Source organism: Megachile rotundata, unplaced genomic scaffold (assembly GCF_050947335.1).
Source record: "Megachile rotundata isolate GNS110a unplaced genomic scaffold, iyMegRotu1 scaffold0081, whole genome shotgun sequence".
Lineage (NCBI taxonomy): Eukaryota > Metazoa > Arthropoda > Insecta > Hymenoptera > Megachilidae > Megachile > Megachile rotundata.
Genome location: NW_027473378.1, coordinates 741,120 through 758,164, shown reverse-complemented (window position 1 = coordinate 758,164; position 17,045 = coordinate 741,120). Strand labels below are relative to the sequence as shown.

General features: G+C 30.9%; 2 protein-coding genes and 2 long non-coding RNA genes across 13 annotated transcripts; 2 read left to right on the top strand and 2 right to left on the bottom strand.

The window, feature by feature from the left end:
- Positions 1–272: 272 nt before the first annotated feature.
- Positions 273–6,289, bottom strand: LOC143266188 (uncharacterized). 8 transcript variants are annotated; one of them, XR_013041265.1, is made up of 11 exons: positions 5,817–6,288; positions 5,358–5,740; positions 5,025–5,264; positions 3,395–4,896; positions 2,936–3,318; positions 2,603–2,842; positions 2,379–2,474; positions 1,526–1,705; positions 1,272–1,401; positions 1,053–1,198; positions 273–588 (listed from the first exon to the last, which is right to left on the bottom strand). It is a non-coding gene; the product is annotated as an uncharacterized LOC143266188 (long non-coding RNA). The 8 variants fall into 8 exon arrangements; XR_013041264.1 differs by having other exon boundaries at positions 1,100–1,198; positions 5,817–6,286; XR_013041266.1 differs by having other exon boundaries at positions 1,120–1,198; positions 2,392–2,474; positions 5,817–6,286.
- LOC143266187 (uncharacterized) lies at positions 5,091–9,013 on the top strand. Of its 2 annotated transcripts, XR_013041261.1 has the most exons (4): positions 5,091–5,307; positions 8,004–8,053; positions 8,274–8,438; positions 8,543–9,013. It is a non-coding gene; the product is annotated as an uncharacterized LOC143266187 (long non-coding RNA). The 2 variants fall into 2 exon arrangements; XR_013041260.1 differs by having other exon boundaries at positions 8,004–8,438.
- Positions 7,242–10,731, bottom strand: LOC143263938 (uncharacterized). 2 transcript variants are annotated; one of them, XM_076541800.1, is made up of 13 exons: positions 10,605–10,731; positions 9,936–10,543; positions 9,784–9,846; positions 9,508–9,711; positions 9,092–9,413; positions 8,787–9,011; positions 8,673–8,714; positions 8,498–8,581; positions 8,339–8,419; positions 8,145–8,237; positions 7,951–8,040; positions 7,821–7,874; positions 7,242–7,660 (listed from the first exon to the last, which is right to left on the bottom strand). In XM_076541800.1, exons 2-13 carry the CDS (start codon positions 10,485–10,487, stop codon positions 7,560–7,562), a joined length of 1,911 nt encoding a protein of 636 aa, XP_076397915.1. In that variant the 5' UTR covers positions 10,488–10,543; positions 10,605–10,731; the 3' UTR covers positions 7,242–7,559. The 2 variants fall into 2 exon arrangements, with proteins under 2 accessions (XP_076397915.1, XP_076397916.1); XM_076541801.1 differs by lacking the exons at positions 8,673–8,714; positions 10,605–10,731 and having other exon boundaries at positions 9,936–10,578.
- A 704-nt stretch (positions 10,732–11,435) lies between these two features.
- LOC105663529 (uncharacterized) lies at positions 11,436–16,253 on the top strand. The gene is made up of 10 exons (XM_076541802.1): positions 11,436–12,002; positions 12,092–12,154; positions 12,227–12,430; positions 12,525–12,846; positions 13,919–14,143; positions 14,942–15,007; positions 15,083–15,160; positions 15,249–15,323; positions 15,433–15,615; positions 15,740–16,253. The coding sequence occupies exons 1-9, from the start codon at positions 11,451–11,453 to the stop codon at positions 15,588–15,590; spliced, it is 1,743 nt and encodes a 580-aa protein (XP_076397917.1). The 5' UTR covers positions 11,436–11,450; the 3' UTR covers positions 15,591–15,615; positions 15,740–16,253.
- The last annotated feature ends 792 nt before the right edge of the window (positions 16,254–17,045 follow it).

Here is a 17,045-nt window from a genome sequence, read left to right as displayed (position 1 = left end):
CAATATATCAATATAGAATAATATGATCTTTTGTTCTGTCCATTCATTTTTAGCATTTGTTCAGACATTGATATAGAAATTACAAAAGAAGTTATAGAGGAAAAAAAGTTGAATACATACAATAAAGAAATCAACCAATGTTGAGACAGAATGTATAATTTTCAATGAAATATTTTGAACAAATAACTCAGGCATTCTGTGAAAGCGCAAATGCAATTACTTTCTGTCGAGGTACATCAGGAAATATGTTTAAGGTAAAAGAAATATTAAACTTTATTTTTCTCAATATATCCTTTATTTTATAATTAAAGCTGTTGAATACATTGTATCAATATATAATAATATTTCTTTTCTTTATTTCCAGCACATGTTCCAGCACCGATGAAGAAATTATAACAAAGAAGTTGGGAGTATTATAAAATTAAATAAATTTGTCTTGCATCAATCATAAACTTGAAAAACAATATAACCCTAACATACTTTAAGTAAATAAATTGATACAGAGAAATAAGATACTTAAATTGTAATTTCCTGTTCCAAGTTCCTTGATATACACTTAATGTTATGGTTCCCATATTCTTTTCCTATCTGCAAACAAACACTTTTATCGAGTAAAATATCAGAAGTAAAAAAAAGTTGTGTGCAACAAAGGCATGGTTATTTCACTATTCACTTTCATCTATTTCGTATCACTTGTACTGTGTTTACACTTAGAATCATCTCATCCCAGTACAACAGTCCCATTAGAATATACCATTTTTAAGATGAATAAGACAAAAAAGGGCAGAAAAATCAATAATTGACTCTACCGATCCACGCATTTTCATGCTTAACATCTCTTCTTACATGTAAGCGCAAATACTTTTCAATTTTTTGACAAAAAAAAGTGCTTATCATGACAGATAAATTATTATATAAACTTACATTATATGAAAACACAGTAACTAGAGTCTACTATTATTTCATGCATGCTTAGCGCTGCTCAATCTGTTAATTCTAAATGATATTATTATAGTGATAGTATTGTTATCATCGATAAAGGTATGACATACCATCATACCTGGAGGATTACAACACAATCTCAACCTGTCATGTTTACCTTCCATAGAAAATTTGTACCTCTATATCCACTGGTGCTCTCAGTTTCTTCTTCTCGTTCTCCATTGATCAAGAAATGCAGCAGAATAAGTGTTGCTTGCTACAAAATAGTATATTATTTATATTAGTATATTGGATACTGCTTACATTTAAGAATACTCGAAGTTGTGTACAGGAATGAAAGACGCTTATTCCCTAGAGGCAGTTGTAGAAGAGATATACAGCAGGTAGAATATTGTGTTACTCCAGCTGTCAAATTCGGGGCACCATAACCTCCACTACAAATGTTTCCAATTGCGGCTCCTGAAATGGAAATTGGTTAAAGATGACGCGATTAGTTAAATGAAGAATATTAAAAATCATAATATAAAGCCAAGGTTCGACACACATACACCGATTATTGAAAAACAATAACAGGAAAACTCACCTTAATGTGAGTTTAGTAACTTAATATCGGCAGTAGGCAGTTATTCAGTCGATAATCCTTCTTTGCAGATGGCGAATATACCTGCGATTAATATTGTTTATTTCTTACAGGAACAAATATCGGTATTTCTAGCACCCAGTGATGACGCTGACGTCAATAACTCCATTTATGGTTTTCCACCTAAATCGGCAGTCGAAAGAATTAATCAACAATAGGTAAAGTAGGACAAGGGCAGCGATATATCGACGTATGATATGCAGCGGCAAATTTGTCGTATTTACATATCATTTCATTTTTATTTCGTTTTATTAAATTAATAACATATTGCCTACCTTCCCACTTATTTATTTATTATATCACGTACTTAATACTTACAGATTTACGATAAACAATAACATACAATTAATCTATACTAGTATAATAAAGCAGAGAAGTTTGTTTAAACGAGTTAATTTTCAATCGGATATGAAAAAATATTTTTCTGTAGAAAATCCGTTTATCGAGGAATACTGTAAGCTATATAACATGTCGCAATACTCATTGAAAATATAAATTCTTCTACTAGAAGTATTCATAGCTTAATAAATGGTTTTTCATTGTTTCATATTCTATAGAATTATATTAGGTTGAAGGAATTGTTCTTAGAATACAAGTATTTGGGTATCATGATCTTATTGCAATTCAAAGTTACTTTCATATATTATATTTATATTACATTATACTATTTTTCACATATTACACATTGTTATAATTTTAAATTATATTGTATTCAATTACACCTATTGTATATTTAAATATTCCCATAACAGAGTGTATTTTTCACTATATACTATACCACGTATTTACCTTGTACCTTGGTCACTCACCCTATTGTTTATTGAGTTTTTTCTTAGAAGCTCTACAGTCGTGTCTGCTAGAATACTCATAACAGCTACAAGTGACTTTAAAGCTGGAATTATAAAAAAAAACGGGTTTGTTAGAGTAAATTAGTCGTTAAATAAGGAAAGAAAGCACAATTTTAGGTTAAACAAGGATCTGACAGGTTATCATAGTTTTCAACAACAGACAATCAATTACCTTAATTCATTTTTTTCAGTAATGGATGGTAATTAGGATAAAATGCATTGACAAGACATTGCAGCAATGGTTCATATTAAAACGATCCTTGTTCCTTCCAAGATCAGGGCATCCATTGACAGCTACGTACACAGGAACGGACTGGCATTGGAGATTGTTCACAGAAGTAGTCCCTATTTGGCAATTCCAGCAGTGTACAAAGCCTTGGCTATCTTGATTACGGTGCTGTTCTTCATCTCTCTGTTGATTATTGGTGCATTGGATCAATGTATCTCATTTTATGGTAACATATTATGTATTTATATTGCTTGTGCGCATTAACATATTACTTACGTTACATGAAAGAACTCAGTAGCTGGTTACTACAATGCTAAAATCACAAAAATCTAAAACCAACAGCGAATGGGAATAGTTTGTAAAACATTAGTAATATATAATATAAAATAATATATCAGTATTCACAGAAGTTGGATATGCACTGCTTAAACACGGCCTAAGGCAGTAGCTTCACGTAACAGGAGTCACTCTTTATTTATAAATAACCAGCAGTGCGAAATTCGTCAACATGGTACGATATAATATACAACGCGATTTCACTTAATACTCTGGAAACACATCGGAATAATGAAAATACTTTTCACTCTCTCTTTATTGATAGGTTTATCTATTCATTTATACGGAACAGGATCCGTGAAAAAGATCCGATGCGCTATAACCTACAATGCGAAATACAAAGTACAGTTAAATACGAATCACGTCATAAATTGAGACACACCGAAAAACTATGCGCACCTTAACTCACTTCTAATTAATACGCACAGAAGTAACACGGAATTCGCAGAACTAAACAATTAAAAACTATCGCTAACGACACATAATACCATCTCACAATTTTTACGATGTTTACCGGACGCGTGTCCGCATGGCGGCACAGCGTCGTCGTGCGTAAGGGTGCGTCCACACGTGAAGGATGATTTTCGCTTAAAGGCTTATCCCGGTATCATATATTTACGACTAGACTGCTAAATAAATGGTTCTTTTTACAATAGAAATAAACACACTAATGAACTCTTAAATACTTTATGAACAAGAATAATAGAAGTTTATTTAATTATAACTCAAGATTATTATTATAAACGTTGTTGACGCGCACCACAGCAAACCGCCTCTTCATCGTGACCGTACGACATATTTGCAAATCCGAAATTCATTTGTTCTTCGCAAACTTGTCCGGACTTGTAGCGCTGCACACACACACACACACACACACATATATACTCCGCGTAGCACACAAAATTACAGATATATCAATATAAACAATTAAACAAACAATATTAAGCGAGTAATTAATTACTTGATTATATGTTCGTTTATTATCGGTACAGCTAATTATGCGTGGACAAGAAGGATGGGATAAAATATCCATAGAAAAAACTAAAAAGTTAGTAAATTCGATGTATAATTGTTTGCGAAATGCGACAAAAAATAAAAATGGTAATTCCATTTATGGTTTTCCACCTAAATCGGCAGTCGAAAGAATTAATCAACAATAGGTAAAGTAGGACAAGGGCAGCGATATATCGACGTATGATATGCAGCGACAAATTTGTCGTATTTACATATCATTTCATTTTTATTTCGTTTTATTAAATTAATAACATATTGCCTACCTTCCCACTTATTTATTTATTATATCACGTACTTAATACTTACAGATTTACGATAAACAATAACATACAATTAATCTATACTAGTATAATAAAGCAGAGAAGTTTGTTTAAACGAGTTAATTTTCAATCGGATATGAAAAAATATTTTTCTGTAGAAAATCCGTTTATCGAGGAATACTGTAAGCTATATAACATGTCGCAATACTCATTGAAAATATAAATTCTTCTACTAGAAGTATTCATAGCTTAATAAATGGTTTTTCATTGTTTCATATTCTATAGAATTATATTAGGTTGAAGGAATTGTTCTTAGAATACAAGTATTTGGGTATCATGATCTTATTGCAATTCAAAGTTACTTTCATATATTATATTTATATTACATTATACTATTTTTCACATATTACACATTGTTATAATTTTAAATTATATTGTATTCAATTACACCTATTGTATATTTAAATATTCCCATAACAGAGTGTATTTTTCACTATATACTATACCACCTTGTACCTATTTACCTTGTACCTTGGTCACTCACCCTATTGTTTATTGAGTTTTTTCTTAGAAGCTCTACAGTCGTGTCTGCTAGAATACTCATAACAGCTACAAGTGACTTAAAAGCTGGAATTATAAAAAAAAACGGGTTTGTTAGAGTAAATTAGTTGTTAAATAAGGAAAGAAAGCACAATATTAGGTTAAACAAGGATCTGACAGGTCATCATAGTTTTCAACAACAGACAATCAATTACCTTAATTCATTTTTTTCAGTAATGGATGGTAATTAGGATAAAATGCATTGACAAGACATTGCAGCAATGGTTCATATTAAAACGATCCTTGTTTCTTCCAAGATCAAGGCATCCATTGACAGCTACGTACACAGGAACGGACTGGCACTGGAGATTGTTCACAGAAGTAGTCCCTATTTGGCAATTCCAGCAGTGTACAAAGCCTTGGCTATCTTGATTACGGTGCTGTTCTTCATCTCTCTGTTGATTATTGGTGCATTGGATCAATGTATCTCATTTTATGGTAACATATTATGTATTTATATTGCTTGTGCGCATTAACATATTACTTACCTTACATGAAAGAACTCAGTAGCTGGTTACTACAATGCTAAAATCACAAAAATCTAAAACCAACAGCGAATGGGAATAGTTTGTAAAACATTAGTAATATATAATATAAAATAATATATCAGTATTCACAGAAGTTGGACATGCACTGGTTAAACACGGCCTAAGGCAGTAGTTTCACGTAACAGGAGTCACTCTTTATTTATAAATAACCAGCAGTGCGAAATTCGTCAACATGGTACGATATAATATACAACGCGATTTCACTTAATACTCTGGAAACACATCGGAATAATGAAAATACTTTTCACTCTCTCTTTATTGATAGGTTTATCTATTCATTTATACGGAACAGGATCCGTGAAAAAGATCCGATGCGCTATAACCTACAATGCGAAATACAAAGTACAGTTAAATACGAATCACGTCATAAATTGAGACACACCGAAAAACTATGCGCACCTTAACTCACTTCTAATTAATACGCACAGAAGTAACACGGAATTCGCAGAACTAAACAATTAAAAACTATCGCTAACGACACATAATACCATCTCACAATTTTTACGATGTTTACCGGACGCGTGTCCGCATGGCGGCACAGCGTCGTCGTGCGTAAGGGTGCGTCCACACGTGAAGGATGATTTTCGCTTAAAGGCTTATCCCGGTATCATATATTTACGACTAGATTGCTAAATAAATGGTTCTTTTTACAATAGAAATAAACACACTAATGAACTCTTAAATACTTTATGAACAAGAATAATAGAAGTTTATTTAATTATAACTCAAGATTATTATTATAAACGTCGTTGACGCGCATCACAGCAAAACGCCTCTTCATCGTGACCGTACGACACACACACACATGCACACGCACACGCACATGCACACACACTCATTCACTCACTCCCGCGTAGCACACAAAATTACATATACAGGGCGTATAAAAAAGGTCGGAACCCTTGAATATTTTAAAAATATAAGTTTTATCAAAAAATGGTTCAGACAAAATTTGTAGGGTTTAAAAAGTCCTATTTATTGGCAATATCATTTTGACCTTGAAGGGTCACTGGAAGGTCATGTGAAAGTCACTTCTTTTTTTTTAATGGAACACCCTTTATATTTTTGCATATTCTTGTAGCTTACCTCGAGATCTTTCTATAACACTATGATAAAGTATTTTTTGATTAAAAACTTTTTGAGTTACTAAGGTTTGTAAGTTCCAATAATTTTGACAAATTACAAAGTATCTTACAAAATATTCATTTTTCAATAATCTTATCCTAATACTTTTATGCACAGAATAATGAGATAAATTGACTGACGTACAGAAAATATACAATTGTTTAAAAAAACATAAGTAAATAAATTTTCAAACAATTTTTTTTAAACAATTGTGTATTTTCTTTACGCCAGTCAATTTATGTCATTATTCTGTGCATAAAAGTATTAGGATAAGATTATTGAAAAATGAATATTTTGTAAGATATTTTGTAATTTGTCAAAATTATTGAAACTTTCAAACCTTAGTAATTCAAAAAGTTTTTAATCAAAAAATACTTTATCATAGTGTTTTAGAAAGCTCTCGAGGTAAGCTACAAAAATATGGAAAAATATATAGGGTGTTCCATTAAAAAAAATTGAAGTGACCTTCACGTGACCTTCCAGTGACTCTTCAAGTTCAAAATGATATTGCCAGTAAATAGAACTGTTTAAACCCTACAACTTTTGTCTGAAACATTTTTTGATAAAACTTATATTTTTCGAAATATTCAAGGGTTCTAACTTTTTTTATACACCCTGTATATCGATATAAACAATTAAACAAACAATATTAAGCGAGTAATTAATTACTTGATTATATGTTCGTTTATTATCGGTACAGCTAATTATGCGTGGACAAGAAGGATGGGATGAAATATCCATAGAAGAAACTAAAAAGTTAGTAAATTCGATGTGTAATTGTTTGCGAAATGTGACAAAAAATAAAAATGGTAATTCCATTTATGGTTTTCTACCTAAATCGGCAGTAGAAAGAATTAGTCAACAATAGGTATCAGATTATAGTATAGGTATGTATATATTTATGATCTTATGGGAATTCATAGTTAATTTGTTAACTAGAGAGATAATTATCATGAGAATATTATTATACAATGATTGCACTGGATGAAAAAAATGCTTTCATTTGGATACAATGAATTATTTATTATTGTTTACCAAAACATAAATGTGACCACATGGTAGTACTATTGTAGAGACGCCAGCTTTACAGCAGCAATTCTTTTGTACAGACTTTTCTCCTAATTAATAACATACAAAAAGAATAAATCGAAATTAAACGGCTGCAAAATATACTTATTATAATGTACATTTGTGAAATTTAATTTTAAATTGATAGACAACAAAACAAAATGATATTTTGTGGTATGTAGTATAGTAAAAATAAGTTAAAAAATATACCTTCCATTAAATTATGTTCATTAATTTGACTACCACTTGCACAAACATCTGTATCTAAAAAACAATTTTAATTAATAAATTAGTATCAAAAAATGTAAACATTGTCTGAAAATGTTTTATCGTATTATACCTTCTATCGTATTATCTTGACTTATACGTAATTTTTGTAAATCCTTTGTGCAGATACTGGTAGTTTTGTCAATGGAAGTTGGAGCACCACCTAAAACGCATAAGTACACATTAAATAAGGCCCTAATAAAATTTAGTAACTTTGTAATACATAATCAAAATATTAATAAGATAGACCGATGATCAGAACTTTACCTCCCATTGTTTTTTTTTTGTCACCATTTTGTAAGTGCAGAGGAGGCTCACTTTCATCAGAACCATGTATTATGAAAAGGTCAGTTCCTAACACTACAAACAACTTAATATAATTCCAAATTTTTCTAGTATTTTACTCTCAATTCGCTTGAAGCAAGAAGAAAGGAAAAATTAATATGTACGACATAACGTACCTTCTACAGAATTATATGTACATATTCCTTCACTTTCTGTACACGTGTTAATACTATCCAATGATATTGTTAGAACATCATCTATAAAAGATAGTATATGGTAAGTGATGCGTCGAATAGTAAAAATAATTAATGACTAGAATAATTAGAAACACGAACCATCGTTATCGATATCATTGACCGATGTGCTCTCTATTTGAACAGGGTCTTCATTGGGTTGGATGTGACGAGGCAATCTATTCTCTGAAAATGATTAATAAATCACTGAAATTCGTTAAAATTGAACGAAAATTTAAGAACAGTGTTCATGTTAGTTTTGGGACAGAATTATTACCTATACTAAACGTTTCATCGATCGCATTATTTTCATCGCAGTCTAAAAGCAAATTAAAAAAATATTACTGGAAGTGAAAATTGTATGCTGCATCATTGAAATATGGAAACATACCTCTTGGTAAGAAATTGTCCATATATCGCTGTTGCTCATAGTCTCTATCGAACATGTTTAAAAATTGTTCCAACGGTAAAATCCCAGAGACTAAATTCTCTTGTGCCAATCTAATTTTGGCATTCTTCTCTCTATTCACTCGAGTACGGATTCGAGTAATTTTTAAATTTTTTATCAAACGTTCGTAATTAATAGTTTCATCTTTAATTAGTTTTGATAAATTATCTGTAAAACAATTTAAAAAAAATGTTAATACACAAGAAAATAAAAACAATTACACAAGTGACAAAAGCGTAAAAACCAGCCTAAGAAAATCCATAAATTTGGTCGCGTTGTTTGGAATCGTTGCGACAGAGTATTATGGAAGGATTCAACAATATTGTTAGTCCTCACTGCAGAGCCATATACGCTGACCTTCGAAGCAATTGGTAACCACACACTGCGTAGATACACCATAAATTGAAGCACATTTGGGAAAGTGGCAGCGGACCGATCAGCGACTAACTGTATTTCATTCAATGCTTGTGGAAACATATCGGGTGGAGCGAGGGGCATAGTCATCGCCATTGAGAGAACCTTTTTTTCTGTACATTGTAATCCTAATTTTCTCCACTTTCTTAATAGAGCCTAAACAGTAAGAAAATTCAACTTTTCGCTGAGCACTTTAACGAGGTATGTTATGGAAAAAAACACTTGGGCAACGTTAACTATTATACTGTACCTGATTAAAGTGGAACCAGCAGCCATGTATGGTGACTGCAGGGAATTGTATTCGTATCGCTTCCATTGACGCTTTTTCATAATCACACATTACAGTCTTTAAATTGTGTTGTAATCCTGGAGCAAGAGATGCTATTTTTGTCCATATGGCTTTGTACATAGATAACGTTCGACATTCGCATAAGGCAAATATTGTAGCTATTCCCTGTAAATTGATATTAGTTTTTAGTGTGATAGTATGAAATAACTTTAACAAAAACTATCAATAGTGGTATACCGTGTCGTTATAGCGTATATGTACAGTATACAACTGTTGGAAAACAGGAATTTGTGGTACAACCTGTCAAGAGATCAGAAATGATAAAAATTAAACAATTTTCTCTACCTGAAAAATATTAACATTATAAGTTGTTTGCCTTAAATACTTACAGAAAAGGTACCATCCATGTAAATTTCTTTGGCACTTTCTAATGCACTTAGTAATGCGCTGTTTGAAAAGATCAGAGCGTACTTATTTTCAGTTGATATTGTACATCCTTGATAAATGTCTTTTAACACATCGTAATTTTCAAGCATTTCATGCGCACTTTGTACAGTTTTTGGAAGCGGTGGTCGAGATTTCGCCTTTTCCCTCGACATAATAGATTTCATACTATTATATGAAATATACGCTGCTGCGTCAGGGTTTAGACGGCAAATATTATCAAAAATGTCCTTATTATTTATACAAGGATTTTCTTTGCATTCCTTTAATATCATCGACTTTAATTTTAATACTTCTGCACATTGTGGATTATTAGGGTGAGTGTGTGGTTTTTGGATAAAAAATTGTTCATTTCTTTGAAGGAGTGTAGCTGTACACTTGTGGGTTTGGCGCGCACAACAGCGATAAATATTGGGATTCTTGGTATCCGCGTTATAAGAATATCCTTCATAAACATATATGAATGTATTTTTTCTCTTCCCATTAAAAATTTCCATTTTATACGCGTGTAGGTATTGGATTCACTCGTTGGTAGAATATTAAATATGAAATTCTATATTTAAAATTATTAATTTGTCACAGAAAATAATCGTACTTTATCAAGATTAACTTACAATTATACTATCGGCGTCGCGTGTTGAACTGATACTGAACAAACGCATGCGATCGAAAAAATTGGGAGTAGTAATAAAACACTAACAACATGTAAGCGGTTGCCTTGTTTATTCCCCTGGACTGGTCACTTCTTATCTGATTTTATAACAGAAAATTTATTTTTATAATTTATATTTATGTAAGTACTTAAGATTAATTCGAATTTAAGATACCATTGTCATTCAATGTTTTCGAATACACGAACTTGAAAATTTGAGCCGTTCAGTGCACACATCGATTAACTCCATTTTTTGAAACATCTTAAATTTAAGTGTTAAAGCATTTGGTATAGTCATAACTTTTTCTATTTATAATAATTTAAGATTTTTCAGAAAATGGAGTTAATTAATGTGTGCACTGAACGGCTCATTTGTAAAAGTAGGCTTCAACAATTATTTTTTATTTGTTTATGATGCAATCACTGGTGTAATATTTTTTCAATATTTCTTTCTATCATTTTGTTTATTTTATATTGTGGAGTGTGGATTTGTAAATAGTCGTGAATATTGTGTTGAAGTGAATCGATTGATGATAGCTGTGAATGTTGTGTGCGAGTTATCGAGATGTATTAAAATTGAAAGCGGAAAAAAAAACACGGCGATCTGAGCGAGCGAATTTAGTAGGCGAAAAAGAGTTTGGAGAAAGTGATTCATAAAGAATAGTTAATTTAAAGTTTGGTTGTTGTACGTATTAATTTTGCCTGTTTAAAATAAATTATTCTGTGTGTTTTGTTTACATTTTTTATTTAATTCCAACAATATTATTGATTGTAATATATCCTTCACAGACATAAGGTATAAAATAAAATGGAGATTTTAAGAGGCAAGCGAAAAAATAGTTTTGTATGCATTTACGAAGGGTATTCTTATAGTAAAGATTCTAAAAACCCTAAAATTTATCGCTGCTCTTGTCGTCAGACTCAACAGTGTACAGGAACAGTGGTTCAAAGAAATGAACAATTTTTTATCCAAAAACCACACACTCACCCTAATAATCCACAATGTGCAGAAGTATTAAAATTAAAGTCGATGATGTTAAAGGAATGCAAAGAAAATCCTTGTATAAATAATAAGGACATTTTTGATAATATTTGCCGTCTAAACCCTGACGCAGCAGCGTATATTTCATATAATAGTATGAAATCTATTATGTCGAGGGAAAAGGCGAAATCTCGACCACCGCTTCCAAAAACTGTACAAAGTGCGCATGAAATGCTTGAAAATTACGATGTGTTAAAAGACATTTATCAAGGATGTACAATATCAACTGAAAATAAGTACGCTCTGATCTTTTCAAACAGCGCATTACTAAGTGCATTAGAAAGTGCCAAAGAAATTTACATGGATGGTACCTTTTCTGTAAGTATTTAAGGCAAACAACTTATAATGTCAATATTTTTCAGGTAGAGAAAATTGTTTAATTTTTATCATTTCTGATCTCTTGACAGGTTGTGCCACAAATTCCTGCTTTCCAACAGTTGTATACTATACATATACGCTATAACGACACGGTATACCACTATTGATAGTTTTTGTTAAAGTTATTTGATACTATCACACTAAAAACTAATATCAATTTACAGGGAATAGCTACAATATTTGCCTTATGCGAATGTCGAACGTTATCTATGTACAAAGCCATATGGACAAAAATAGCATCTCTTGCTCCAGGATTACAACACAATTTAAAGACTGTAATGTGTGATTATGAAAAAGCGTCAATGGAAGCGATACGAATACAATTCCCTGCAGTCACCATACATGGCTGCTGGTTCCACTTTAATCAGGTACAGTATAATAGTTAACGTTGCCCAAGTGTTTTTTTCCATAACATACCTCGTTAAAGTGCTCAGCGAAAAGTTGAATTTTCTTACTGTTTAGGCTCTATTAAGAAAGTGGAAAAAGTTAGGATTAGAAGGAGCGCAAGACGAGATTCTCTCAATGGCGATGACTATGCCCCTCGCTCCACCCGATATGTTTCCACAAGCATTGAATGAAATACAGTTAGTTGCTGATCGATCCGCTGCCACCTTCCCAAATGTGCTTCAATTTATGGAGTATCTACAGAAAGTGTGGCTACCTATTGCTACAAAAGTCAGTGTATATGGCTCTGCAGTGAGGACTAACAACTTGGTAGAATCTTTTCACAGTGCTGTAATCAGGAAATTAAAGATTGTTCATCCAAATTTCTGGTTATTCATAGGTATACATATTATTATCATTTATCTTGTTAATTAATCTTTACTATATCCAATAGAATGAATACACGATGCAAGATTCAAAGTAAGAAAATTATATATAAAATATGTGGAAAAGCAAGTTTTATTGGAAAAATAAAATTGCTGGGTTTCTCGAGTCTTTTTTATCATAATGTCACATGAAAGTACGTTATGGATAATGAAAACGTACATTTTTCACTTTATTTCATGAACATACATCTGTCACTTTTGCATGTTTTAATTTGTAAATTTACAATCGTAATTTCATTTTGACGATAACTACTAATCTTTTGTGTGTTGGTTAGATTGGTAATATTCTACTCAAAGTTTTAAACAAATATTTCCGTGTGCTCCAAATACCTATGTACGTACTAGGTGTTTGTCGTTTTCTGCCGGCGGTTCCTCTTAATATGGTCGTATGGTATAGATTTATAAGCAACGCCACCCAAGTAAATGTTGATCATCGTAATTGTAGCATTGGCGCGAGTAAGCAACTGATTGTGAAACTACTGATTTTCTTACGAATACGTAATATTTACTTGCCGAAATTTCTATACCGATTGGTACGTTAAAGAACGTGACGATGAAAATGAAGTTATAACGTTTCACAGCGGCATGCATGCACCACGTGTATTGTGTGCGATACACAAGCAACGATACGATACAAAGCAACGCACAAAGTTGGATCATCGGTCTACGTATATCCTTGTCAATTTTTCTACTACCAACTAATTTAAATGTAATAATCTTATTATATAACATCGTATCTAAACAAAAATGTAGCAGAAATCAATGTATGGAATAAACATTAGATAAATCAGCTTCTAATGCATTTAACCGATTTAATAATTGAAACACCTTTTTGGTTTATTATGCAAGAAGTCTCTTACCTGAACAATTTTCCTAAATACTTAAAAGATACAGCAATGATTCTATTGTAATGATAGATCTGGAAACTCGTTAGATTCTATATTGCAAAATAAATATATGTCGATGTCTATTTCTAATCATTTTAGCTGCATGAACCTTATGTGGTGTCTTTATTTTTGATTACAGATAATTTAACAAAACTAATTGCGGATCAAGAAACAAATTATAAAAGATTATTGAATAATGAAAAAATAAGGAGTATACGAAGACGCACAAATATGGCAAAGAATAACAAAATAAGAACGGCACAAGATAATTTAATGTCTGGAATACTGCCATTAGATCAATTTTTACGTTTATTTAGCAAAGACCATAAACAAGAACAATATGAAAGTAATTTAATGTTAACAGGTATGCGTTGAATTCATATATATTATATTCATGCATTCGTTCGTTAACACCAGAACTATTTAAACGATCAAAATGACTGGTTTAACAGTTCCTTAATTATATCACAAAATTTATTAAAATGTTTTTATCAAAATGTGTGTTCCCTTTTTTATCGGAACGAATATGTACTACATATGCTGGTATATGTTTCATTCTTTATTTACCTACTTTTTTACTTTATTTTCAACTTCGAAGTAAATCTACATAAAACGTTGATAGCTCTCGTGTTAAGTAACTGCTATGAAATGGTATGTAACACTGTACTTTATTCTGAAAAAAATTTACTACAGTTTACATGTTACTTTACAGACTCTAATAATAATGGTGAATGTAATGAACTTGTTTCAAAAACATTCTTTGCAGGTATTTTCTTTTCAACGCAAACAATATATCCTTGTTCTGGTGAAAGAAGTATAAGTTCTGATACAGAAGTTTCTGCTTTTCTAAATTTTTTTAATGCATAAGGAGAGAACTAAAAGTTATGCTATTTGTTTGTTTCTTTCTTTTTTTTCTTCCAAAAAAGTAGGTTTATTAAACAAATTTAGTTTATGAAAAATTTTGGGATTTGCATATACAAATACTGTTACAATCATTTCTAGATAGACTTTGAAATTGTCACTTTTTATATAGGATATATAATTCTTCACAAATTCAATACCAGTTTTAATTCATTATTGCAAAAATATAACACACTTCCTACGTCAGACTGTAAATATATTTATTTCGCTATTCTTATTTTTGTGTATTTTTACTTTTTAGAAAATATATGTACTGTGTCCAGTGACGAACATAATGAACTTCTTCCAGAAATAACATTCTTTGCAGGTATTTCCTTTGCGAAAAAAATAATATGTATATTCTTCATTATTCTTTTTTTTGTTTACCTTCTGTTTTTTTCAGAAGAGGAATTCACTGCATTTGTTAAGAAGCCCTACAAAAACCAAGAAACACAAACTACATCCCCTTTTAATACAGATGGTACATGTACTATGCTTATTTTCTTTTAAATTCATCATTTACGCCTTTTCTATTTAATGTCATCATTTTTATCTATATTGTGTTTCAGATTGTAGTGGCATAACATTGGCTAGAAATAATGTATCTACCCAAAACATGCACGGAATAATTACAAATATAAAGAGTAACTATATAATGTTTATTAATTATAACTTATTTATGTTTGTATGATATTACATAACATAATTAATTTAAACGACGATTGCATTTCTTTACATTTTCATTTTTTGTAGATGAGGATTGCCAGAAAAGAGAAAAAAAAGAAATTCATAGTAGTAACATGAGCCCGCAAATTATTTTAGAAAATATATGTACAGCGAATAAAAAAAGTATGCGTACCAACACGCGCAATTTCAAAGAGTACGAAAAATATATGAAAATAAAGAAGTAGCAGTTTATTTATAATTAAATACGAAGTATGAACTTTATTTTTGCTTATGTTAAAATACAACCTAAATTTTTATATACAGAAGTTAACAGCATACCGTGACAAAGATTCATACCAAGAAGGTTTGCATACAAAAATTTTCTTTATTTCAGCGTCAATGCATTTTCGAGAATCGTTGGAGTCAACCAGCTGTTGCTATTTTGTCTTCGAACGATTTATGAATGGGAACGATGTTCATTATGAATCTGGCCACGGAGTGGGGAAGGCGAGGATGCAGAAAGTGCGAATGAAGTTCGGTATAATTGCTATGAATCGAGCGTAAAAGAAAAGAATGATGTCGATGGTGTGTTGTTGTCGTGGACATAGAGAAAGTTGTAAATGGTTCGGTCATTGATAAAAACGAGACAATTTAAGACATCCGTCGCCTTCTTCTAAGAGAACCAAAATTAACCATTTGGTGTTTACGCCAGAATCTCATTAATATTTAGTTAATTTATTTAACATATATGTATATTACACGGTACGAAAAATTAAATTAGAATTTTGTCGCACAGTCCATTTTTATTTTTTGTCACATTTCGCAAACAATTACACATCGAATTTACTAACTTTTTAGTTTCTTCTATGGATATTTCATCCCATCCTTCTTGTCCACGCATAATTAGCTGTACCGATAATAAACGAACATATAATCAAGTAATTAATTACTCGCTTAATATTGTTTGTTTAATTGTTTATATCGATATACAGGGTGTATAAAAAAAGTTAGAACCCTTGAATATTTCGAAAAATATAAGTTTTATCAAAAAATGTTTCAGACAAAAGTTGTAGGGTTTAAACAGTTCTATTTACTGGCAATATCATTTTGAACTTGAAGAGTCACTGGAAGGTCACGTGAAGGTCACTTCAATTTTTTTTAATGGAACACCCTATATATTTTTCCATATTTTTGTAGCTTACCTCGAGAGCTTTCTAAAACACTATGATAAAGTATTTTTTGATTAAAAACTTTTTGAATTACTAAGGTTTGAAAGTTTCAATAATTTTGACAAATTACAAAGTATCTTACAAAATATTCATTTTTCAATAATCTTATCCTAATACTTTTATGCACAGAATAATGAGATAAATTGACTGGCGTAAAGAAAATACACAATTGTTTAAAAAAAATTGTTTGAAAATTTATTTACTTATGTTTTTTTAAACAATTGTGTATTTTCTTTACGCCAGTCAATTTATCTCATTATTCTGTGCATAAAAGTATTAGGATAAGATTATTGAAAAATGAATATTTTGTAAGATACTTTGTAATTTGTCAAAATTATTGAAACTTTCAAACCTTAGTAATTCAAAAAGTTTTTAATCAAAAAATACTTTATCATAGTGTTATAGAAAGATCTCGAGGTAAGCTACAAGAATATGCAAAAATATAAAGGGTGTTCCATTAAAAAAAAAGAA